This window comes from Halichoeres trimaculatus, unplaced genomic scaffold, assembly GCF_033239565.1.
Source record: "Halichoeres trimaculatus isolate MK-OKI-2021-1 unplaced genomic scaffold, fHalTri1.1 fHalTri1_scaffold_16, whole genome shotgun sequence".
Taxonomy (NCBI): domain Eukaryota; kingdom Metazoa; phylum Chordata; class Actinopteri; order Labriformes; family Labridae; genus Halichoeres; species Halichoeres trimaculatus.
The window spans coordinates 27,630,503-27,657,030 of NW_027437194.1; the positions used below are offsets into that span (position 1 = coordinate 27,630,503).

The 26,528-nt window shown below is 39.9% G+C and overlaps 1 protein-coding gene across 2 annotated transcripts in view; it reads left to right on the forward strand.

Annotated features, from left to right (window-relative positions):
• Window positions 1-1,286: 1,286 nt before the first annotated feature.
• Window positions 1,287-26,528, forward strand: part of rai14 (retinoic acid induced 14) — a 68,550-nt gene continuing 43,308 nt past the window's right edge. Inside the window, exons 1-2 of one of the 2 annotated variants that reach the window (XM_074690538.1) lie at window positions 1,287-1,580; window positions 2,715-2,796. In XM_074690538.1, the coding sequence (XP_074546639.1) occupies window positions 2,761-2,796 (36 nt within the window). In that variant the 5' untranslated portion in view covers window positions 1,287-1,580; window positions 2,715-2,760. The remainder of the gene's footprint in view (window positions 1,581-2,714; window positions 2,797-26,528) is intronic. The other variant, XM_074690537.1, reaches the window with a different exon arrangement.

Here is a 26,528-nt window from a genome sequence, read left to right on the forward strand (position 1 = left end):
AACAGTTTTGCCTTTTGTTTTATTTACATATTTATGATTAGAACTTCTCACACCTCCTTCAGTATTATGGTAGTAGCCAGTAAATTTGTAGCTTACTAATTAGCTGGGCTACCTTAACAAAGAATATATACTGATTTGTGGGTTTTTAACAAAAAATAGGTGTGAAATACGAGACGGTCAGGCCCATGTTGGAGGTCCCTCTTCATCTGTGGTTTCTGAACTTTTTTTTAACATGGGCCACATTTGATTTTGTAAGAATGACCAACATATTTATTAAATAAGAAAGTAACACAAATTTGTGTTTATTAATTATTTCTTTGATTGATTTCTGGAAAAAAAACACTTAATGAACATACTTGTGCCATTATTACAGACTTAGGAAATCAAACCTAACCTGTCCCTCAGGTGTCTCTTGATACCAGATTATAAGTGGTCAGTTTTCTGCTGTGTTGTGTTCATGTGAACATCAGCAAACTCTGCTTCTATATGAGAAAAATGTTCTCCATTAGGGGGCGATATGGGCAAAATATGTCAGGATGTTTCAATGGCAGGATCAGGCTCTGGATTTAATCAGAATTGTTTTAAGACTATTTTGACCTGCAAATAATGTTGTTAGCTCCAAAATATTTTTATTTTGCAGCCTGAATAATTTTAAAGCACAATTTCTTGCCTTCTCTGCACCATTTCAAGTTTTAAATCCACTCTTATTTCCTCTAATTCTCACTTACTGTCATTGTAAATGATGCACATTTTCACATCATGATAAACACATTCATTTAAACACATCAGCTGTAACACTTCTTGAGTTTCTGCAGAATGTACAGAGCTTTAAACAAGTATATGCACAGTCAAAGTGTGCTTTAGCTAGATGTTACTAGAACTTGACAGAAAGTGTAAATGTACACATAATTTAGAACATGATTCAATTTCAGTGCCACGAGTAATACACTGTAAGATGATAGATAGGGGCCGTATGAAAAAGGACTGGTCTGGGGGCCACAACTGGCCCCCAGACCTGCCTTTGGACAAGCCTGCTCTACATGGAAATAGGGCAGCCTGTCATATGGGGGGTGGGGCTCAGGGGACCGGTCAATAACCATTCAACAGATAAGAAATCAATGTAAAGGCTGTAAGAGCGTGATAGGGATTTTCTTCTACTCTAACACATTACAAAAGAACTATGAAAGCGTGGTTTTCTGTGGAATGCCCCTTTAACCAGAACATGAATGGGGGAACAATGAAGAACAGAAGAGGGCTCGCTCACCGCGGTCACGAGAGCACTTGGGGAGTGACGTCACTTTCCTAAACCGGGCAACAGACGCTGAGTGGAGTTGAGTCGGGAGCGAGAGACAGGCAGGAGTCCGTGAACAGCTCAACTTTTAATGTATGCGGGCCGAGTGTGAGCAGTGTGAGCAGTGTGTACAGAAAGCTCGACGCTTTTCTGCTCGCTGCATCCTCCTGCTCGGCTCAGAAGCACTTCGTTTGGCTGCTTTTCTCACCGGTTCGGTCGCGAGACTGGCACAAGAAGCGGTTGTGTGTCAGTTTCTTTGAGGTGTCCAGAGACTGCAACTCATTACAGGGTAAGTGTGTCCAGTTATTTCACGTCACGGATGTGTTTATTGATCGCAACGTGAGTTAAACAAAGCCTCTGAGTGGCTTCATGTTTTGGTTCTTCACAGCTCGTGTGCAGTCGCGCGGGGAAGGAAAGGGTCCGAATTGACAAATGATTGGTGTGCAATGATAGACGTCGCGCGCGCTCGATACTGAATGAGCTAAACGGATCGTACCCGAGTTTGTGCATCAATTTATGCGCGTGGGCTATTGTTCAAAGAGCGGTGTGCAAATTTGCACAGGTAGCTACTCTTTAAACTATGGACCCAACTGTTTGTTAGCTGCAGTGTTTTGTAAAGCAGAAAAGTTTGCTTTCTAACACAGAGGCTCAGATTTTGAAGTGCGGTTTTCACAAAACAGCGAGTGTGTTGTTTTGAGTTCGACAGAGGCAGTTTCAGAGAAACTTACATTTAATTTGTTAGTCAAATAAAGCTTTATCTCAGTGGCTTCAGTGTTCAAAGAGGTGTTCAGGAAAGGTTGTCCTTGATGCACCCACATCCACCCAGTCAGACTTACATCTATGTCATTTTTTCTAACTTTTGCGGTATGCGGACATTCACAAGTACATACACTTAAAGGTAAACCTCAGGACAGCAAGGGGTCATAATGAATTGGCAGTTTTAAATAAAAGAAATATGAGAAGATCTGAAAACCCTGGGAGGATTAATGAAGCATGTGGTAGAAAAAGAATAGGGTGTTTTGGGAGGTCATTTCAGGCATGAACTTCTGGAAGTTGCTCAAGGCTGTTGAGGCACAAGAATACACTCACCAGACATCCCTTAGGGTTTTGCGGTGGGTTAAACATCCTTAAAGGAAACAATAGAAAGCAGGATGCCAGCAGCATGTTAGAATTCAAACCTTGAAGAAACTTTTTACACAAGCTTGAAATATACTTTGGATGATGTTTTGATCAGAATATTTGTTAAGTTTTAAGAAGGAAAACACTTCTGTTTGCATCCCAAAGCTGCAGAAGTTTGTGTGCATGCAGTCCCACAAAGCACTCGAAGTGCTGCGCTGTGTGGTTCAATCTTTAGAAAATGTAAATCACATTTGGAATAGGAGCAAACATAAGTAAGTCAACATCTGTGTTTTCTCCTCCACAGCCCTGACGGAGTGATTGAGGGAGCGACTGCATGGACTGGACTGAACATGAAGAGCCTTAAAGCCAAGTTCAGAAAAACTGATGTGAGTGCCGTAACATGTGTTCACGACTATGTTAAGTGTGTGTTCTTGCTACCATGTGTGCGCAAGTGTGTTTGCAGTCTGAGTCAGTGTATGTATGCAAAGCAAAGTGAATGATTTATAACTAATTCTTCCCTCTGTGGGGTCAGGAACGCTTCACAGCGTGTTGATTTTTGGCTAATCAGAAAAATATAGATTAGAAAAAAGGAAAACATTGATTTATAGATTTGTGTCCTGCATGCTTTTGTAAACAGTGTGATTATGCCACACTGTTGAAGTTCCCATGACATATTTTCAACTGTAAATTACCTGTTTTGAGAACTTTGAGAAGTAAAAACTGGGTCATTGGGTTTAAAGCTGATTTATGCTCAGCCTGTTGACACAAGCTTTGATCCAGACACGCTGACTCACTTTGAAGGTAACTGCTCACTGTAATGGGAATTCTTCCGAACAGTTCCAGACCATAAATACCTTCACATACCCTCTCTGGATTGCTCCATATGAGGCTTTTAATCCTCACTATGAATCAGACTTTACAAAAGAATTTCTACATGTTGATTCAGTCATTCATTTGGGTTACCATACTTTACACTCACAGGAAGTGAGGCGTCTCCTCATTGCCTGACTCAACTGTTGTCACAGTGACCGGAATGACACAGAGCCAAAAGCCAGACAGGAAAAATCTGGAGGGGTTTTTCTGGATGAGGTTTTCAGGAGATAGAGAGAGTGTCAGGAGAAGAGAAGTTGGCGAATGAATATGCGTATGAATGCCAAATGTGAGACACTCAAATCATGGAGACAGTTTCCATGAGGTTAGGGGTGTGTGGTGATTTTCTCGTGCTTAATGTCAGGATGTCCCATGGAGGAAGAATTAGGTGGAGTACAGCTCTACTTTAACTCAATTACAGCTGCAATGTTCTGTAAGATATAATGCACAAGCAGAATTACATCACCAGAGATCCACATATCTTCCTGAAGCACGTATCTGCAGAAAATGAGGAGTTATGCAAGTGTCTGATTTCATCTTCAACAGCCTGAAATCCAGCATATGCTGCAGCCAAATGTTAGTGAATTATTGCAAACTCAGTCAGCTATGTGGGAGAGCACAATAGCCTCCATTGTTACAAGAAATGTGGAGTCCAGCAGTAAACTGCGAGGTTCTGAAGTGCTGAAAATGGAAGGTGGCTGTCTCACCTGAACCACATGTTTTTTTCCAGCCAAACCTACAGTGTGTCAGTGAAAGTTGTAAATAGTTTGATGCTTTTGGCGAGAGATGCCAGTCCTCGCTGAAATAGCCAGCTGTAGGCGGCATGAGGGAAGGAAAAGGAAGAGCAGTGGATGTGAATGTTGCTTAGAAACACGAATGAAGCCATTTTCAGTCCTGCATGCCTTTGCAGACCTCACACCCACGTACATTGTCACTTAGGATGCTGAATAGCAGTTTGATTTGTCTCTTTAATCAGAGGAATCTCTGTTTTAGTATTTTCTACAGGGAAAAGGAAGCAACATGGTAACATGCTGGAGAAGTTACAGACAGATGGCTACTTTGGTTGATGTATGTCTTCAGAGCGTAACCATATTACATAATACACCAGTTGACAGTGACTCACGATTGTTTTGTTATTTGATAACTGATCTGACTGCAAAAGCAGGTTTGATCTCTCTAATTGTTTTGTTTGATACAAAACTCTCTGAAATTTTAAATCCACCATTACTCTCTGTGGATCCAGTGTCACACTGTATTTGTTTTTCATGAATGCTCTTAAAGATGGGGGTATTGTGCTTCATTATGCTTTTTATTTTAAACATGGAAAGGAAGTAACAATGCTGGATCTTGATACTATACATATGAAAACTTTAAAACAACTACCAATTCATTAGGGCTGGGATTGTACGCTTTTCTCCTGATTTGATTCTTGTATGATCTTTGGGGTACCAATTGGATTTAAAATGCAATTCTTTGACACGTTTTCGATTTTTGCGATTTTTAGTTTGCTTCTTTAACACCAGACCATGTGAAAAAGTTGAATGATGATAATGTCTACAAACTATATTAGAGGCCATATTTTTCTCCAAAATGCACATCAGATGAGTCAGTTTTTAAGATTTATTCTGGGGATCTGTCTTCTCAACTTTTTCTCCAACCCAGCCTACAAACAGAGACTAAAATGAAAGACTTAAACTTGAAGAACGAAAAAAGATTTTTTTTTCCATGTATATTATTTTTGGGATGTCAGGATGAAGTACATGTACAACTAGGTAGAATATAGTTCACCCTTTTTTCCCCCGTTTTATAACACTAACAAACCCCCCCCCCCAATTGGAGAGTCACGTTCACAATTAAATGCAGAGATCAAATAAAGATAAGTATTGATTATAAGCAAATACAACTCTCTCTCCTCCATAATGAAAAAGAACAGGAGGAGTGAACGATAAACACAACAAAAATAAAAATAAAATAAAATAAAATAAAAGGGACTTTTAGAGGAATATTTTAAAGTGGTTAAAAGCACAAAAACAAAGATTGACAATAGCAAATTGTATATGTTGTGTCTCACCTCTTTAAATAACTGGTCTATTTCAGCCTCAAGACACGAAAAAAGATTTTTGAACAAAAAAATGAAAATCACAATTTAAAATCATTACAGAAGAAATCCCAATGCTACGATACACAGATTTTTTTCTCCCACCCCTTTTTTTCATGTTATGGACATCAAAATGGTCACGAGATCTTCACGAGACTCATTGAAATGTTTCCTGGGTTAGTAACATACTGAAGGAGCAGGCCTCAAACACCAAGCTCTGCCCCAACAGGCCTCAAGACGGCTAACTAACCAATCAGACAGAAGGGGGTTTGGGGAGAAGGGAGCTTTAAGGAGACAGCAGCCAAAGCAAAGATGGAGGCTAGAAAAAGTAGAGAATTGTTTTCAGCTGTAAATCATGTAAAGTCCGCTACTAGGGGGGTACTTAAGGCACAGTATGAAGACTAAAAATCACAATACCCCCTCTTTAACTTCATAAAGCTATTCTGCATCATACTAAAAAACACATTTTCTTTTTTTTTTTGTGAAAATATTTGAAACTGTGTAACAGAAGAGAAATCTTTATTTCTCTAAATGAAAAGAACACAAGATAAATCTCCATCAAAAGTGAACTTTGAGCAAAGTAGTCCTACAGTTTTTTGTGAAGAGGACTTCTGGGTCAAACAGTGCCAACCCTCAAGTGCACACATGGCGATTAAGATTAATGGCCGCCATTAAGATATGCAGGAAAAATGTTGAACAGATTATCACATTTATCCCCTCAGCCAAAAGTCATTCCGCTGCTTTTTATAGAAAACCCTGAACAACCTTAATAGTTGGAAAGTATCTCCTCAGGTCTATTTTTGGCAGAGTGTGTCAGTGACAGATTACACAGGAATGCCCCCCCTCCAAAAACAGCCCTTCATTTTTAAAACACCATAACAGAAACTACATAACTCTCCTATTAAGTCAAGACATTTCCAGAATATTAACGGTGAGGTTAGTCTGGAACATCAAATCTTTCCTGATAGTTTCACTTTGAGAATCCTCCACTTTGCCAAGTGAGCTGAGCCAAACCTTACTCAACACCTCAACAACATGAGGCCTAAATAAGGTAAGAAAGGGGACTGGAGAAGACAACAAGCTCTGCTTTAACTGTAAAATGCAGCATTAGAGCCACGCTGAGCTGAATAAAATGGCCTGGCAACACATATATTGGATGTGCATTTTTAAACTATTTGGATAAATCTCTGGAAAAATGCTAAACACGGGGGTATTCTGTGCTTTTTTAAAAAATCATTAGTCCATTCCTTCTGCCTCTGTAGTGTCTTTACATGACTTACAGTCCAAAACAGAAATCTCCCACACTGGGGATTTAGCCATTCCCTACTTAAGCGTCTATCTGATACGTATTGTTCAAGCTTCTGTCTCTTTAAGGCTCTCTACTCAACAAACCCTCTATCCTCTGATTGGCCAACCCCTTGGAAGCCTGGTTGGGGGCGGAGCTATTAAGCTCCTGTTATATTGTTTTTCTTTTAGAATTTCTGACTATTATTTGTCGCAATAAATCAGCCCTAATCATAGTATGATTCAATGTTTATACACAGCTGTTACGGCAAGTTTTTCTGACTTGGCAACTGGAACACTTAACTAGGAGGTGACATCATGTCCATTTCCGACTTCCCAGTTTTGAGTACAAATGGAACACAGCATTAGAGCAGGCTCTTTCAACATGTCGGGAACCAATTGGGAGATCCTTATGTCACGACCTCATCATTTCAGTAGTGAAGATCTTTTGCTGTTATCAGAATAGACAATTTGATCCATACACAGACAGATTCAAAGATTTCTTCAACATATGAATATGTAGCTGTTTGAAAATCTGCACACATTTAGTTTGGACATCCAGCATTGTTACTTTATATCCATGTTTGAATATGGAAAAGCAGAATACCCCTCTTTAAATTTCAGTTTCTTTTCACACATTTTAAAGCATGTGCTTCTTTGATGTATAGATAATATATAGATCCCACCTAAATCACAAGTGAAGACCTCACTCCTGTCAAAGAAACTGGTTAATGGAAAGCAGTAGAAATACAAACTAAAGCAGTTTCATGTTAAGTTTCAGCTGAGCTGCTAAAAGCTGCTAACGTTCATGCAACTCAAAGTCATGGAGCCACATTTTGACCATCACTTTGGGATAGTGAGGGTTTCCTTTCATGCTCACTACATTCTTGGATCTTTGTTGCATTTGAGGGGAATGAAGCAGTTTGCTTGCTCAATGCTGCAGGAGGTGGCAGGTTTACTCCAGCATACGTCATGTACAAGCTGTACTTTTGTTGCTTTTTTGCTGTGATTGGCTTTTCAAAGCATCTTTATACTGGGAGACTTTCTAAAGTTTATCGTGGTTCTCATCACACAGAGGTTGTTTGATTACCCGGCTCTTGGTATTTGTTTTCTTTTTGATCTGCATCAACTGGACTACGATTTCACAATACTCCAGGTGGTTTGCTAACTTGCTGGTGGGACCAGGGTTCTCTTGAAATGATGAAAAAAGAGACGGGATCAGGGCTTTCTCATTGCTGTCAGTTTGATTTGCCTCAGCAGTAAAAAGCACAGGTGTGACTTATAGAAATAAGAACGGCCTGCTTCTATTCAAGTGTCACAGGAAGCAGAGGAGGTGACACACTACCAGAGCCCTGAAACAAGGTGCAGCCATTTCTAATGAGATTTTGTAAACCTGTGTATTCCTTCTCTGGTAACTTTCCCACTGTTAGCATTAGGCCTGTCACGATAATCAATAAATCAATTCACCGAACAATAAATAAAAACGTCCTCGGTAAGTTTGCCAGCCTCGATAAACTGACACGTGCATGCATGTTTGTTTTCCTCCTCTCCTTCGACCAAAGAGGCTGAATGAGAAGATGGCTCACTACGTCTATCTTTCTTAACATCAGGGTGCATAGTCTCTAAAGCGGATTTAGTGGATTTATAGCGGAGTGAGCATCTGTCAAAAATGCGATCTTTGGGGTGAAGACGGGGCTGCTCGCGCGGACACATGGAGAGAGCTGAAGGGGGCGTCCTGAGGGGTAAGGAGAAAACACGCTAATATGTGGATGGCACGAAAGATACGGTTCTTAAGCCACCTGCCACAGTCCCAGTGTGGGAATATTTAGTTTTTTATCAGAATGAACAAAGTGTGAGCTCATGAACACAAACGAGCTGATATGTCGCATTTGTTTGAAAATAGTGGCGAAGAAGAAGAAGAAGGGGAGGTGCAGCGGAGCCTTGTTCTTTGACAATCCGCTCTTACTGAGGCTTTTGGTCGGCAAAGTAAATAGAAATAAAAACGCCAAATGGTGGGCGCTCAAAGACAGCTACATTACCAAAGAAATGCAGCCCTTCAACACAGTGGAAAGCCAGAAATGTTCAAAATGTTTGACAGACAGTACAGATTGACTGGGAAAAAGTAAATATTACAAACAATTCAGGAACTGTATAAACTCCCTTTTATTTAGGCTACAGTTTTTATTGTGTTTTTTTTTGTTTTTTGTTTTTTTGGGGGGCGGTTCGTTTTTTCTTTAGAGACAGGGTCTATGTTTTATTGTTTTTGATTAGTATTAATTATTTTCATTGACATGTATTTTTTTCTAAAAGAGAGTCCATTTCATTTTCATTGTATTTTTTTCTCTTTCTTGTTTGTTAAATTTATTATATTTTTTGTTTAATTTATTTTATTTAAAAGATCCTGACCTTTTAATTACAGTTAAATACCCATAAGAAATTCAAGTTTCTTGCTTTTGATATGGTGTACTCACTTTATTATCCCATTTATCATAATTACATCAATGAAAAAATGGAAAAAATCAAAATAATACTGACAATAATATTGTTTATCAGCAAAAATATTTTGGAAAATTATCGTCTAGCAAAATTTGTTATCGTGACAGGCCTAGTTAGCATGTTGCACAATCTTGAGTGAGATAAACCAAGTATGTGTGTTTTTCGGTGGTGTTTTGGGATTTGACGCCCTCTCTTTAAAATATCAACACTCAAGATGTTGGTGGTATTCAGTGCTCTTCTTTTAGTCTTCATGTTTGGATTTTTTTTGATTGTTTTGCAGATTTTTTTTGATTCACCTTTGTACCATCATACTGAGCAACATAAAATTACCTCCTATCCCCCTGCTAAAACTTTGGACCCTCTGTTGAGCGTATTTATTATATGCTAAGCTGTAGAAATACCACACAAGCTAGCTCACAACAGTGCAGCAGGGCAGACTCAGCAGAATGTGTCAGCGGGGTAAGTAGATCAGCTTTCTGAAATGCTGCACTGTGAATGCACTGCAAGGCCAAGTAGTGTGAAAACACTGCCTACGCTTTAAGTGCTAATGGATTTCCAAATCGGAATATGAAACAGCTTTGTGCTGCACAAAAGAGTCATTGAATGTGTGATTTTCTCACAGATTAGCCGGCTCTATTACTGTGTTTCTGTGCACTGGGGTTGTTGGAGATGTGTTCCTTTTTCCACATTTAATTTGTCCTCCAAATATTCAGTGCAGCCTGTACCTAAACCAGAGGAACGCCAGCGCTGCTTTATCAGACTCTGTGGGCAGGTGTGTAGTTATGCAAGGTTAGAATGAATCAGAGGAATTTGTGTGCGTGTGTGTGTGTGTGTGTGTGTGTGTGTGTGTGTGTGTGTGTGTCTGTGTGTGTGTCTGTGTATGTGTTATGAAATGTTTGCATGCCTGCCTCTTGGATTTGTTTGAGCTTTATTTTCTGATTGTCTGTGTCTTCCTAAATTGTGTCTGAGGTCGCCCATCAGCATAGAGATGGAGGTTGTGTCCGTGTGTGTGTGTGTGTGTGTGTGTGTGTGTGTGTGTGTGTGTTTGGGAAAAATAGACAATATAATCTGTCTTCTGGGATTTGTTCTGGCCAACAGCCAACCCAGATTTATAGGCATTCTGCTGCAGCTACGTCTGAACAATAAGCTGTCAGAAATGGTTTTAGCCATGACCTGCGCTGTAAGCATGGCCGTGACCTTCTGGTTTTGCCAAGACTCTGCAACCCAGGACACAAAAGCACTTAAACAGAAAATAACTGGGACATGAAGAGAGTTAAAAAAAAAACCCTGACAGTGAAAACCAAAGCAACATATTGACCCTGCAGCACAAGAACCTGAAAGATGTTTGAAAGCTTAAGAAGGTAGGGCAGAAACAGTGTGATGAGATAGCAATGAAATAACTACATGAATAAAATGAGTTAAAGGATAAAATACAGTTAGTCAATTAAAGAGGGGTTATTCTGATTGCTCATATTCTCAATCTGGATATAAAGTTACGATGCTGGATGTTCAGACTAAACCTGCACATTTTAAACCGCTACATGTTCATATGTTGGAAAAAACCCAGAATCTGTAAACTGTTAAGAAGGGTCCATTCTGAAAATATCACAAGATCGACACAAGATGTTAATGAGTCTTACTGAAATGATGAGGCCATCACATTAGGATCTACTAACTCGATCATGACGCGTTGGAGGGTTGGGCCTCAAACACCAAGGTCCGACCATAGCTTTTCCCCCTACAGGCTCATAGAGGCCCGGCCAATCAGAGGTAAGAGAGTTTGTGGAGCTGGGAGCCTTAAAGAGACAGCAGCAAAAACAACATTGAAAGTAAAGATAGATTTTTTTAAAAAAGGGAACAAAAAGGTAGATGAAGAAATAAAAAAAAAATCATAAAGAAAAGGCTAAATCAGTCACTTAACTTCATACAATGACTAAATTCAGACAACTAAAGGAAGCAACACTAAGCTTGATATCAGGGATTTGATCAAGATGCAAAGAGCTGGAGGTGGCTCTAAAGAGTGCTACTGAAGGTTATTTCACTTTAATCAGATATAACAGTGATTGCACAGCGTGCGGTCAATGGGCTGAACAAATCAAGAGGACAGGGTTTACGATGATCCAGCATACCAAGGCATGCACCTGAGATGATAAGATCATCACTGGCTCTTTAAGGGTCGACTGGTAGAAGCAGCACGCTCACAATTAAAAATGTTATACACACAGACTCAAATGTGTTCATATTCAGTTTGGTAACCAGATTGGTGGCTCATGAAGAAACTAGATGTTAAAGGGGACATATCATGCTTGTTTCTCCTTTTCACTATGCCAGACTAGGATGCCTGTAAAGCATTTCTGCCCTCAGTACAAGTCATTTAGTTCCTTCATTGCCCCACAATAGCGTTCTCAATATCCTCATTTTAGGCCATTCTGAAGATCTCGTTGAAACGCTCCGTTTGGAGAATGACCTCCAGTAACCTCGCGAAGTCACAGCCCTTTGTGCTCTGATTGGTCAGTTCTATCAGAGGGGCGGAGGGGGTAGAGCCAGGGGGCGGTTTTTGCAGCATGGCAGTATTTACAAAATCGCCATATTGGATGGGGCAGGCCGAGCGAGTTTGCTGTTTGCCAAAACTTCACTGTAAGGCATTGATAGCACTAATAAAATGGCAGAGTGTAGGATACGTCCTTTTGTATTGGACCCCGAGTCAGACCCGGACGGTTCTCTAGCTCAGGAGGAAGAAAATCCACCTGGACACAGATCGTCTCAGGACGCTTCAGTGTGATGAGTCAAAGCGGTACTGTAACATGTATAGTTTATACGTTTATACTCAGCTCTTGGTGGGTGTATCCCTCGGTGGCGGTTGTGTGACTAAGTGACATCACAGAGGAGGAGCTGCTTTATCAGATTACTCCAATAAAAAGAGAGGATCCTCGTGTCGTCACGAAGGTCAAAATCTCGAGGCCAAATGGCAATAACCTATTTTCAGAGGCATCGAATCTGGTTCTAGGATATCAGAAAAAATACAGTATCTCATTTTTTCAAAATTCAGGGGGTGAAAGGTCTTGTTTTCAAATTTATTATATTATATGTAAATATTAAATCAGGGATCAGCATGATATGTCCTCTTTAATGAACATGTTTTTGCACAAAGGCAATCAAAACAGTGAACTCATATAGCCAATATTTCACTTCTTTGTGTCCCTTTAAAGACAAATGTTCTATTTCATAAATGATAAATTAAAAGACAGATTGACCTTAGTTTAGCATTAACAACATTTTTATAAAGTTATATTTTCTGTCTTTTTGTGCCTTTGTTCAAAAAGACAGGGCAGTGGATAGAGCAGGAAACAGAGTGAAAAAAAAGTGTGGCATATGAAGGAACCCTGGTTTGAACCCTGGCCGCCTGCTTGAGGACTAACTTCATGTATGACCTGAAATGCCAGGTCATTCCTGCAGCCTAACATTAACAGCATCACTGTGTTGTTTGTTGCTAATTGCTACTGCTGAAAATGCTACATATAGGTTTTATCACAATTGATTTTTTTTTTTCCTCACAAGTATGACTCTGATTGAAGTATAACTTAGCGAAGCAAGGCGTCTTAATGAACACCAAGCTTTACTTCAAACTTAAATGTTTCTTTTAGGAACAGTAAGTTTCTAAAAGATTAAAAAAACACTCTTTAATGCTTTGACTACAGCAATACGAAGCGGAAAGTCACTTTAAAGTTTTAAAGTTAAAAATGGTTAGAAAACAAACTGTTTCTAAAGTATTTTATAATCTACCTCAATCTTAGAGGTAACAGTTGTGTGTAATAACTCTGAGGAATCTTAATTAAATCTTAAGGAGTACATCGACCCTTTGAGACCACATTAACAACCCTGTCCCTGCTGTTAGAGCAGAGCTGCTCTTAATTGGTTAATTTACTCAGACTATTATCTTACGCTCAGCCTCTTACTACCGACCCCCTCCAGCACATTACTCACAGACTTTGCTGTTGTACACACACACATAAACAAAAACACACACATACACACACTAACACAAACACATACACACAGTCTATATTTTGTGTGTATTCAGTTGTTAACAGTGGTTTTAGAATTAAAATCCTCGCTCAGATCTCGTACTGTAACACTACTTAAAAGCTGCTAGACTAAGCAGGATTACTGAAGGATTTCACACACACACACACACACACACACACATACACGCACACACACACTTTCCCATCAATGCCCATAGACTAGAACCCACAGCATACGCGCAGACACACACTCCCTCCCCTTATCGTCCAGACTCTGTGTGTCTAATTGATGTGTGGATTATGCTGTCTCCTCTCGCTCCTCACAGCTGTTTCATGGCTTCAACTCATCCCAGCTACACCACACTGGAGCCTGAACTGAGCACATTATTTGCCTTGTTTCAGCCTTTATTTAACTGAACAATCTGAATTTAGATCTCAGTTTAAAAAGGGAATGAAGCCCTGTTTTATGAGGAACGAAGAGTTTCTCCAGTAAAGTGGAGCAGCCCTGATGAGAAAAAAATCACATGATGATCATTTTGAAAACATTTCTAAATAATGCATTGTGCGCTGGTGGTTGGAATCATTAATATTTTTCCTCCTTGGTGGAACATCAAAGGAAATCCAGCCCTTAGAGAGAAATGTTGTGCCCTACTTTTCCATGAAAGTTAAAACTGCAGCTGGAAAAAAGTCATTTTATAGTGACATTATAATGTAACTGTCAGTGAATTATAGGAGGTTTCTCTTTACTGAAGCTCAGCCTAAAGTATATCCACTCTGCTCTGTTTGCTTTGGCCCAGCGTGTCTGGGTTTGGCACTGAATGGTTTGTTCTGGCGGGGTGTAGTGAAAGGGTATTAGCACCAGGAGAGACAGTAAAACCCTCAGGGATGGCCAGACATTAATCTGGCAGAGGAGGAGGAAGGGTGTGTGTGTGTGTTGTCATTGTCAGATGATTGTCCAGCTGTCTGGAGGATAACTATGTCATTGTTCACACTTACTGTAGTATGTTGGTTTTTAGAATAGACAGTATTTAGATTCTGACTGTAGAAAGTTTCAACACTGAGTAAAAAAACACACATGAAACCAACAGGGCTGCACAAACAATCATTCTTTACATCTGTCAGGTGGAACAAAGTGGTTTTATATCTGGTGACGACCAACACATGAGCAAAGGAGGAAAAAAGCAGTTAGTGATATGCATAGATTTTAAAATACATGACCGTATTCTACATGATGTCATCCATCTGCTCCTGAAGCAGGGTTTTGAAGCCTGTTGTCGTCTGTAGCCATGGTGGAATTGCTGAACTCAACCTTTTTTTGGTTGAGGTAGTTTGAGAGGCGGACTTTAATCCCCCTCATTAACAGTATCCTGTCAGTCAAGTCAGCTCTACCTGTGATTTGGTAAACTGGTTATCTTAAAATATAATAAATTATGAGGTTTAAAGAAAATTCATCCCCTGTATAATGTTTGCTGACAGGGAAATGAACTAATCAGCCTGTAGTAACTTTTGTACAAAGCCATGTAGTGTTGCTCATTTGTCTAAGGCAGGGATCTCAAACTCGTGCCATGGAGGGCCAAGAGGCTGCAGGTTTTCCTTCCAACCAAGAACTCCACCAGCTGATTTCACTTATTAGTCCCTTCTCTCTGCTTGAAGGTGAGGTAATCAGTGGAATCAGCTGGTGGAGTTCTTGGTGGAAAGAAAACCTGCAGCCTCTTGGCCTCCATGGCACGAGTTTGACATCCCTGGTCTAAGGTGTGTTTGTAGTGAGTTACTTCTGGAGTCGGCCTCAAGTGGAGACTTAATGGAACTTCAGGACTTTTTAGCACTTCAGGGTTGGCTTCATTTATCCAAGCCAGAAGATGCTGCTTGGTGAAATGTGGATCGCTGAGACTGTGTCTGAAAAAAACCCAAAACAAAACAAATACTAGGGGTGCACCGATATCAAAATTTTGGCCGATGCCGATATCTGATATTGTTGTTATGGCTGATAACCAATATTTACTAGTGCTGGGCAAGTTAACGCATTATTTTCGTGTTATTTTCGCATTAACCCGTCAATCTATTAACGCCGTTGAATATTTTATCGCATATTAGTGCATGTTGCTCACATGCTTTTATTTTGTAAACGTCTGTTGCTGACCGCTGTGGAACCGGAAGTGAAATTGGCATGGAGAAGAGGGGCAACGCCACAGAACTTAAAGGCGCTCGCCGCTTTGTGTATCATTCCGCGCGCACGGCGTGCCAGGTATAAACAAACGCAGGTAGATTGCCAGGACGAAGAGACAGGATGACAACTAGAGCCTCATTTAGCGGTGTTTTTGTGTGAAAGCAACACGCTGAAAATTCTCTGAATAAAGCGTGAATGCAGACCGATATCAGATTTTTTCGGTGGGAGTCTGTTTATTTGTGTTTTTGGTCAAGTAAAAAATGGCCCCGTCTGAGTGCAGAGGAAACCTGCAGAGGAGCAGGGAGGGGGTGTTTGGTGCGTGTGCCCTGGGCTTCTGCTGCACAAAATCACTGCTGTAGGGGTAATTTCTGCCCTAAACCTTGTGATAGGACCCAACTTGTTCCATCCTGGAGTATCACTTTAATGCCCTGACAGTGGCAATAAGCTTTAATTTTGTATTTACATTTTGTAAATTTGATTTGCACTAAATATGTGATTTAACTATTACTGTATAACAAGTACTGATTTAGTGTTTGCATGACAGATGTTATGGCACTTTCACAATGCGATTAATTATGATTAATCAGGGAAATCATGCGATTAATTACAATTAAAAGTTTTAATCATTGCCCAGCCCTAATATTTGCCGATATCAATATTGGTAAAAAAACAAAAAAAGAAAATCTCGACATAGATGATGAGTTGAGGTATCTTGGAGAGAAAAAGCAGCACAATGGTGGTAAAACTTGACGGATATCATGGAAACAATCAAAGGATGTAGCGCCCGTCAAAAAGTATGTTTTGTCTGTTTTTCGGATCAAAAACAGGAAGGGAGACATAAAAGACGAGAGTCCACTCTTCTTAGGTAGTTTTGGTGTTTACATGATTATAGAAAACAGGATTATCTGGGTCTTGAAAGATTTTTTGAAGATGCTCTGAAAATGGCTGTCAGTCAATGAGTAAATATCCGCCCACTTTTACATATCATCCGATACCAATATTGATACTGATTTATGCATCTTTAAGAAACACTTTTGATTATCTGAAATGTTTTTGTTTTGGGAGAGACAACATTATAAAGCCAGTACTGTCAAACCCCCTGACCAGTAAAGCCCCATCTCCACCAAGCGGTTCGGTTTGGATCAGTACCATTTAGTACTGATTGGATCAGTAAAGCCTGTGTAAGCCGGATGCTGATAGCCGTGTCAGTTCCCTAATAGCATGACACCATAGCAGGGAGACACAGTGTACCCCGCAAATAAATCTTTGGAACCACAAAAAATGTTATTAAAGTCTGTTGCAGAAATAAGTATGTGTACAGTTTAAGGTCTTTGGTGGAAACTGTAAAAGTAAACTATAACTCAAATGAAAACTCACTTCCTACACGTCATGCCCACAACGTAATGATGTTTAAATCAACGTAGGAGGTACTGCAAATACCTGTGGTCTTGTTTATGAAGATTTTTGTTATGTGAACTTAATTGTGTCTTTTTCAAACCCATCACTGCAAAAAAGGGCTCTAAGCTATGGCAAATGTGTGAAATGTGAGTGCAACTCCCTAAATGTAATATGCAAAAAGAACACTCAATCTATATTATTTGGGTTCAAATCTACCTCCAATCAAGAATTAATTTACAAATTATTCGCTGGGCTCTAAAGGGTGAAAAATAGACTGAAATGAGCACAAAAATCTGAATTACAACAGATCTGATAAATGTGTACAACGACAACCTCTAGCTTTATCATATGGATTTATTTGAAACGGTGCCTTAAACAGAAACGTACCACAATCTTGTTTTATAGAGCATACCCTTTTTATGTAACCTGTAATCATCTCAGGGGTGTATAATTAAATGATCACTGTTTATTAAATACATTCTTGATTTATGGGAACAACGTGTCAGTCAGTGTTGACGGGGGTGTGAGCAGAAAGTAAATTTCAGGTCAGATTATGTTTTTGTTTTCTTCATTAAACTTTTTCCACAGTCTCGTGATGAAGAGTCTTTCCTGGTTCTTTATTCTGAAGCAAGAAAGTGAAAAAACTAATCTGCTGCTTTATTTGCCACAGTGAGCCGTGTATCACCCTTATTCTTAAGTTTGGCCCTTGATTTTATGCATAAAAGCTCCTGGAATAATGGTTTTAATGCTTGAAATAAAAATCCTGACTTGAACTAGTTTGAAGTAATCCAATGAAAGCCTGAGGAAAAGGCTTGGAGCCTGTTTAAACAGAGTTCCAGCTAAAGCAGGAAGTGCCCGTGGGATCTCTTTATTTCTTATCATCTGTGTACATAAACTCGAGACTTTCAGCCGGGAAACCTGCCTGTCAGCAGATACACGCGGCTCTGAGCGTGGTGCAGCAGGCGGGTGTGATCCTTGTGTCTGTGCATGTGTTTGCATGCTTTTTATGTGTGGGTGTGTGTTTGTGTACGGGCTTGTTCCTTGTCTGGTGTGGGCGTGAGGACGTCGGTGATGATGCAAGGTGTGCTTGTATACTGCTGTATGAGCATTTTCATATTGGTGCTTCAGAGGAAGGTTTAAATGAGGTATATCTCAGGGAATGCTCGAGACTGTGCATCCGGTAAAGAGTGACTCATCAAGCAGACACGGTGATAAAGTAACTGTATAAGACTCAACTTCTCACTGATAAAGATGGTGTCATCAGAGAGACGCAGACGAGTGGAGCTCAGTTGAAAGGTTGTGGAAAAGAAGCAGAGGTTTCAGAGACTGAGGGGAAAAAAGAGACAGATAAAGGAATAATGAGGAGCAAAAACAGGATAAAGGAGGAGAGACTGTCAGATTGAGCAGGAGAGGAGACCCATTTGAGCAGCAAGGCCCCCACCCTCCCCAGTTTGTTACAGACGGGTTGTTTGGATTGGCCTTCTCTGAACAACTGGAACAATATTTCTGCTAGAAGACGGATGGAGGGAGGGTGAGAAACAGTTCACCTGAAAAAACTATGAGAACTTTGCTTCATGAGACGTTTTTGGCACAGCTCTGCTTCACTGCGGCACACTTGGGAGAGCTGTCTTTGTTCCTGAAACATTTGTAGGAAGTGTTTTCAGTTCTGTTTGAATCCACTGATTGATGGTTTCATGAAAAGTTGAGTTGAAAACAATTTTTTTTGCAGTTTTAGAGATTTTTCTCCAAGTCTGTTAAACATTTATCTGCCTAAATTTGAGTCTTTTTAAATGGGCCGATGTACGCCTGTGATCAATGTGTGTGTATGTGTGTGTATCCTTTCAAAAGAGAGATACTACAGAATATTTTTGCCTGACTCTGCTCACTTCACGAGCAGTCCTTGGGTGTAATGAGCCTGGTAGCTTTCCAAGTCCAGCCGTGTTTATTTATAGAGCAGGAAAGGCTATTTGTGTCAGGAGGAAATGTTGCACCAGCGCTATTTTTTACTGCATTTTTTTGCACCCATAAATGTCCAAGTCTGGATTCCTGTATTACTCCTCCAGCTTTGAAATAAGTGCACTAATGAAAAAAAAATCATTGAATCAGTCTATAAATAATCTTGCAGACTGTATCATGTAGCAATGCCTGGATTCGCATTTTTTTTACTGTGGTTTTATTTTGAAAAGTTTAAAGGGTGATGTCACTGAATCAGTGGTTGAGCTCACAGCTCCAACAGCTCCTAAAGTCATGGTGGTCCCTGAAGCATCTCAGCTGTTTACGAGAGGAGCTCCAGAAAAACGCCAAAATAAGAGGTCATTAAAGAGGTCAAAAGGATAAGTCGACTGATTCTTAAAGCAGCAGAACTCAGGAGACAAAAGAGAAGGGCTGATGGACGACGTGATAAGAATCAGGTTTTTCTGTTCTTCTCTCTGTAAAGTCAGAGTTGAGTGGCTGAGAAACACAGCTTTTACATCGACAGATTTTCAGTTGAGAAATGAATAGCTTTAAAATCTTTGGCCAAGAAAACCTTCAAGTGGCGTTGAAGTGTTCTTTCAAATACTCTAAGAGTGAGGCATGAGCATGGGGCTCACTCGGCCAGTGAAGCACTTCTGTCTGAGAGGCTGCTCTGCATTGCTTTGCTTTCTAAGAACAAGATAAGTGAGAAATTCTTAGAATTGCGCAGCGATGTGTTGTAGATAATACTTCACTGATATAAATGAACAGTTTATGCGATTATTATCTCATGTTAAAAGTGTATTTTTCAGTTATTTGTACTCACTCCTGGTTGCAATGTAGTATAACTTCCAGATGTGTTTGTAGGGCGTCTGACAACCTTTTTTTTTTGTCATTAGAAAACAAAAAAACCTTTTAGAATAACATAAAATCTTTCAAAATAGTGCGGCACTACTAGATGCAGGACTGGAGAGAAAAACAGAGACTAGTTCAAAAGAGTGAAGGCCTGCACTGCACACTGAGTCCCTTATTTTCAGATTCACTTTCTGGATCCATAATGCAGAAAAAAAAACTCAAGCAAAAACACCTGGCACGCTGGATCTGATGCATTTGTTTGCCAAAAAATCAGAGTATGTGAAAAATGTGATCATTGAGCAGTGATGATGATTTTGTGTTTTTTTTGACTACTTGAGAAAAGAAAAATAAAACACTGAGTCCATCCAGTCCTGAAAACAAGACAAGAACAAGGAGAGTTTCACTGTCTGGTAAAGGTTTTGAGCAGCAGCTGGCAGTATGTTTGAGGTGGGCACACACCAAAATTACAGAAAATGTGACATTGCAAGTTGGGATGCACCGATACTGATCCTGATATCAGGTATAAGTGTATCAGTGCCCTTAAAAGCTGGATCGGTATCAGTGGGAAGGGGCTGATCTAGGCTAACAGCTCTATGCCTTTTTTAAAACATGTGCTCTTGGCTATTTGATTTGAAATGTTACCTCTGATGCACTTTCTTTGTTGTTTGCATTACCAGTCTACAGGGTGTACAAGTTTACAGTTGAATATTAATTTCTGCAAATTCTCCTGCAGAGATTGAGTTGTTAAAGGCACAATGCAAACCACTGCTCCACATCACCTCACAGTGTTTTACAGTCAAAACAGTTCCTCCATTGTTTGTGCAAATGCATTCACGTCTGACAAATAAAAAGCTTCATAATGACACAGCTGCGTTATATAATAAATTTACATGGTAACTGCTTTATGATTCTTTTGATACTTAATCTTATTCACTGTGTCTGTGGGTGAGTTCAGGGCCAAAGCAACCAGTTGGTGCAGAGATTGGGTGTGGTGGTGGTGCCTTTCAGGTTGGCTGTTTTTAATGTTTGTAAAGCGGAGTCCTGCACATTAAAGAGTGTTTACATGTCTCATGGAGCTCTGCTACATGTGTGACCAAAGCTGTTTACAGTGAAACCTTTTCTGGCCCAGAGGAAGAGATATTACCCCAAGTTTAGTGACTGCGGGGCACTTTTTGGGCTGAAGGGACAGAACTGTTAAACACTGAGTCCAGCATTGTTTCTTGAGTGTGATGCTTCATCAGTAGAGTCCTTGTACGGCCCATCTCGTGCATCATAGTGAAACACATGGCGGCATCTTTCATAATGAGAGCAACCATCTGGTCTTTGTTTAACATTTCTAACTCTCTTATTCTGGGTTTTAGTTTCAGAGTCAGATAAACTATTGTGTACTGTGTGTGCCTGTGTGTGTGTTTGTGGCAGAGCACACAGGGGCAGTAAGCGGTTTCAGCTGTGGCCCCAGAGAAAGGAAGTATTGTTTGAGGACATCTGAGCATCTGCTTTGTTGCAGATAAGAGGTTTGAAGTTAACAGTCACGGCTGATCAAAGGGCAGAGATATTATAGAAGTACAAATCTCTGACCTTCACTCTTTCTTTGCCTTTGTCTCCCATGCATCATTACTTTTTCTACCCTCTACTTCACTTCCTGTCTGTGTCTTCCTCCTCTGTCTCTCAAAGAAAAGACGAAACACATAATGAGGTTATTCCCCTCTGGAGTTCAGTCTACGTTGCTTGTGTTTTTTTTTCTACCTCCCAGCTAACCTACTTTTTCATTCTGCATTGATTGAGCTTTATCTTTGATCTCTGTGTGTAATCCCTATAGGAACATGTTATTCTCATTTACAGCAGTGTGCAGTATGTGAATGGGTACAGTGTTCTTGTTATGTATGAGGCAGATATCTGAAACATTTTCATCTTTTTTTAAAATTTTGTGTTATTTAAAGGATAAGTTTGGTTTATACAGCTTTTACATTGTTTATAGAATGAAGTAGAACAAAATACTCACCCAGAAGGCTTTCCTGATCCAAGCAGTGCTTCGGGAGATATTTACATCCAAAATTGTGCAGTGGACGTCCGTGTAATGGGATCCATCGGGGCATAGACAGCGCCGCTCCTAAAACTGCATTAATCGTCCAAAAACTCATGTTTTTCACCAATATTCCATCATGGTCCGCTCCGGGTTAGTCCTCTGCTGCTGTCTGTGTCATTCTAGACAGCGCTGTGAGGCTGTAATGACCTCTGAACTGACGAAGACTTTGTTTACACTTGCCCCTCTGTGCATGCGCAGTACTCTCTGGAGAGCTGACTCCTTTCTTTGAGGGGCAATCGAAAAACAAAGTCTTCATCAGTTCAGAGGTCATTACAGCTTCACAGCGCTGTCTAGAATGTCACAGACTGCAGCAGAGGACTAACCCGGAGCGGACCATGATGGAATATTGGTGAAAAACACAAGTTTTTGGACGATTAATGCAGTTTTAGGAGCGGCGCTGTCTATGCCCCGATGGATCCTATTATACGGACGTCCGCTGCACAATTTTGGATCTAAATATCTCCTGAAGCACTGCTTGGATCAGGAAAACCTTCTGGGTGAGTATTTTGTTCTACTTCATTCTATAAACAATGTAAAAGCTGTATAAACCGAACTTATCCTGTAAGGTTTGTTTTTCTGAGCTAAAATTGACCAAATGTGCAACATTTTATTTCATACATGTAATAATTACTATTTTCAGTGCATTATTTACAATTGCAGTTGAATTTTCCCATTCTTTTCTTCACCATGTGTCTGTGTCCAACACTTCAACCCAGAGCAAGACTTCCTGACAATTACCGAGCCGAGCACTGTGAAATTTGTTTAAGATCCTTTTCATCCCCTGAGTCTGATTACCTGAGACTCCAGCAGGTCAAGTTTCCCTGATACAACACTTAGATCCTTCAGAAGGCCATATGGAAAAGCAGTTATTCAAATGATAATTGGCCCGGTGTTGCTTTGAACTATTATTTCTAATTCCAAGATTTCCTGGGAAAGTAGTTACCAAACATATGTTTCCCTTTTTAGTGTTACCTGAGTTTGAAAAGGGCACAGATGAAGCTCATTAACGGAGAAATTAGCCAAAAGGCCTCCAGTGAGCTTCGCTTAACAGAACAAGGTTTACGACCACGCTAGGAACGCTCTGTTACTGAAAAACAGAAGTTGATGGTTTGTGAATCTTTTAAAATTAACCAAATCATTTAGGTCTGGAAAGGGAAGTTTGTCTTTAAAAGAATATGTGATCCACTCAGTTTCAGTCTCAGTCTCACCATAAACGGCTTTCTGACTGTTGACTCTTAAGATCACATGTAGGACAGTATTTCACTCTGAGCTGATCTGAGATTAGATCAGGACCAGGAAAGCCACCAGCATGTCAGAATCATGTTTATAAATGCTCTCTGCTATATTAGAAGTGATTTCCATCTCATGCTGTGATTTCCACTACAGAGGCTCGCCTGTTTTTATGCAGTGCTGGCCAAAAGGCTTGAAGCCGGCACAGCTTGAGCTTCAGTCCGTGTGTCAGATGTTGGCCTTTTGGTTGTTTATTCTCTCTCAGTAAGTTTACATGCAGCTTAAGAAATTGGACTATGAGTAGGCCTGTCACAATAACAAATTTTGCTAGACGATAATTTTCCAAAATATTATTGCCAATAAACAATATTTTTGTCAATATTATTTTGGGTTTTTTTTAACCATTTTTTCATCGATGTAATTAAAAGGTCAGGATATTTTAAATAAAATAAATTAAACAAAAAATATAATAAATTTAACAAACAAGAAAGAGAAAAAAAAATACAATGAAAATGAATTTTAGAAAAAAATACATGTCAATGAAAATAATTAATACTAATCAAAAACAATAAAACATAGACCCTGTCTCTAAAGAAAAAACGAAACTCCAAAAAAAAAAACAACAACACAAACTATAGCCTAAATAAAAGGGAGTTTAAACAGTTCCTGAATTGTTTGTAACATGTCCTTTTTCCCAGTCAATCCGTACTGTCTGTCAAACATTTTTAACATTTCTGGCTTTCAGCCTTATTGAAGGGCTGCATTTCTTAGGTAATGTATCTGTCTTTGAGCGCCCACCATTTGGCGCTTTTATTTCTATTTACTTTGCAGACCAAAAGCCTCAGTAAGAGCGGATTGTCAAAGAACAAGGCTCAGCTGCACCTCCCCTTCTTCTTCTTCTTCGCCACTATTTTCAAACAAATGCGACATATCAGCTCGTTGGTGTTCATGAGCTCACACTTTGATCATTCTGATAAAAAACAAACTATTCCCACACTGGGACTGTGGCAGGCGGCTTAAGAACCGTATCTTTGGTGCCATCACTCATATTAGCGTGTGTTTCCTCCTTACCCCTCAGGACGCTCACTTCAGCTCTCTACGTGTGTACGAGCGAGCAGCCCTGTCTTCACCCCAAAGATTGCATATTTGACAGATGCTCCCTCCGCTATAAATCTGCTAAATCCGCTATAGAACCTATGCACCTTGATGTTAGGAAAGATAGACGTAGTGAGCCATCTTCTCATTCAGCCTCTTTGGTCTAAAGAGAGGAGGAAAACAAACATGCATGCACGTGTCAGTTTATCGAGGCTGGCAAACTTACCGAGGAAGTTTTTATTTATCATTCGGTTAATTGATTTATTGATTATCGTGACAGGTCTAACTATGAGCTTAGTCAGTATGAGATTGGACTATTTAGATGCATGTGAACAGCTTAGTCAGACTGAGAACGAACTCGGCATAGTTTAGTCAACACACGTAGGCAATGCAATGGTTGGACTTGACAGAACTCCTGAGGTCTTGTTATTCCTCTGCACTTAGCTTGCGCAAATTTCACCCAGAAGGAGTAGATGACCATGGTGAAAAGGGCCGCTGCACTCCAACACAACAAACACCATGGCAAAAGAGAGCAACAAGTCCTGTTTTTGGAGCATGGAGGAAACAGCCTTTCTTGTAGCGCAGCTAAAGAAACTGAACATTCTTTATTCATGGATGGGAGAGGAACACAAAACGGTGATCTGTTTAAACTAGTTCGATATGCACTCAGCTTCACTTATCAAAAAAAAATGGACACAGCGCCACCCTATATACAGACAAATCCAGTTCCTCCGCTGTGACTTTACAATCAATCAGACCTCTGTATGCATGTAAACGTACTGACTAGTGTTTCTTAACTATCCCTTGTCTTTTCTGTGATTCTTGTCTTGTATTTCCTCTGTGTTGTGTTTCCTAGTTTATTCTGTAGTTCTTGGTGTCTTGTTTAGTCCTGGCATGTGTTGGCCTTTTGTTGTGTTTTCCTTTCTTTATCAGTCTTGTGGATTTATCCTGTGTGTCTTTGTGTTACTTGTTCATGTTCAATGACTTTAGTTTTGTGGCATGTCTGTGATCTGCTTTTTTCAACTTAACTAAACAGCTGAAAGAAAGTCTTCTAACACTGGTGATTTTGTCATTTTTGCCAGGGGTTGAATGTTCTCCCTGTTGCCTGTGAGTCATTGTGGGTAGGACGTGTCTATCTTTTTAAACTTAACTTTCTGAGCGAACTATTTGCTCACACAGTCTCTAACAGAGCAGGGAACCTCTTCTTACCTTTCCTTCAGAGAGACTGAGCCTCTCAGAAACTTTTGCAAAGTAAACTCTTGAGTTGGAGATGTTCCTCCAGTTTTTTTTTCAACATTTTACACAGCATCCAAACTTTTTTTGAAATTCTTGGATTGTAAAATTCAATGCAAGCTTGTACAGCTCTAAATTTAAATCTGCGTCTGTTTTTGTTATTTAGCAAGACATGGCAAAATCAAACGTTACTCCCCCCAACATTTAAAGCCAAACAGGTTAAAATCTGTGTTTCATCCACTTTGGACAAAGATGTTAAAGATTTCAAAAGTAAATGTTTTTCTGTTAAACTCCTCATGCTTATCGGCTGAACTCTCCAAACACACAGAGCGTGATGCAGGAATTACTGTTTTCCTCTCTGAGTTTATTTTTCCTTCGCAGAACTGAGGAAGTTCAGAGTGGCAGGGAAAACACTCAGACCAGGCCTGTCGATGCAGACACCGTTAGCTTAACAAAAAGTCACTTGATGAGCGGCTGTTTGCTTTGTGTTTACTCTGAAGCTGTAGTAATGTCTGAATGTTTGAGGCTGTTGTTTTAAATATCTGTTTGCACAACTTCACAGGTAGAGAAAAAACACCCGTTAGACAGATGAGAAGAGAGGGAAGACTATTTCAATAACAGAAATGCTTAAAGTTCAGTTCTATAGAAGTCAAATAAATGTCTTTTTTTATCTCCAGCAGGCCTCTGCAACTCTTTTCCTCTACTTCTCTCCTTCTCCAGCTCCTTGTTCTCCGTTCCTGGATAAACAGGAAACACTTAATGTTATCTCTCTCTTCTTTGTGTGTCTTAATGAGTGTCGGGCTAAAGCAGAGAAGGAACAAACACTACCGTCCACACCCTGATCCCACTGTAAACACACTTACCAAAGCACAAAAAACAGAAAGAGAGGGAAAACCTGAGCAGGGCACAGGGAGCAGACCGGGCAGGAGAGGACAGAGGGCAGCCAGGGGAACAGGACTGAGAGTACGACAGGAAGTGAGATCCTTCACACTTCCTGGTGGCACAGTTAGAACAAAGACCTTCCCTAAAGTAACCTTCACCTCCTCACCAAGGTTATAATAGTTAACTAAAACGAAACTAAAAAGGAAAACTAAAATTTAATACATTGCAGTTAACTCTAATGAAAACTAAAAAAGAAAACAAAAACGATAAGTAAACTAAAACTGTATCTTGTGTTCATAAAACTAACTGAAACTAACAAAAATTAAAGAGAAAATGCCCTTAGTTATAGTTTCTGACAATATTAATAGCCTTTAGGATTTAAATTAATCCGACACATTTTCCCAACCAATTTTACGACAGTTTTCGGCAGTTGTCAGCGCCGTACG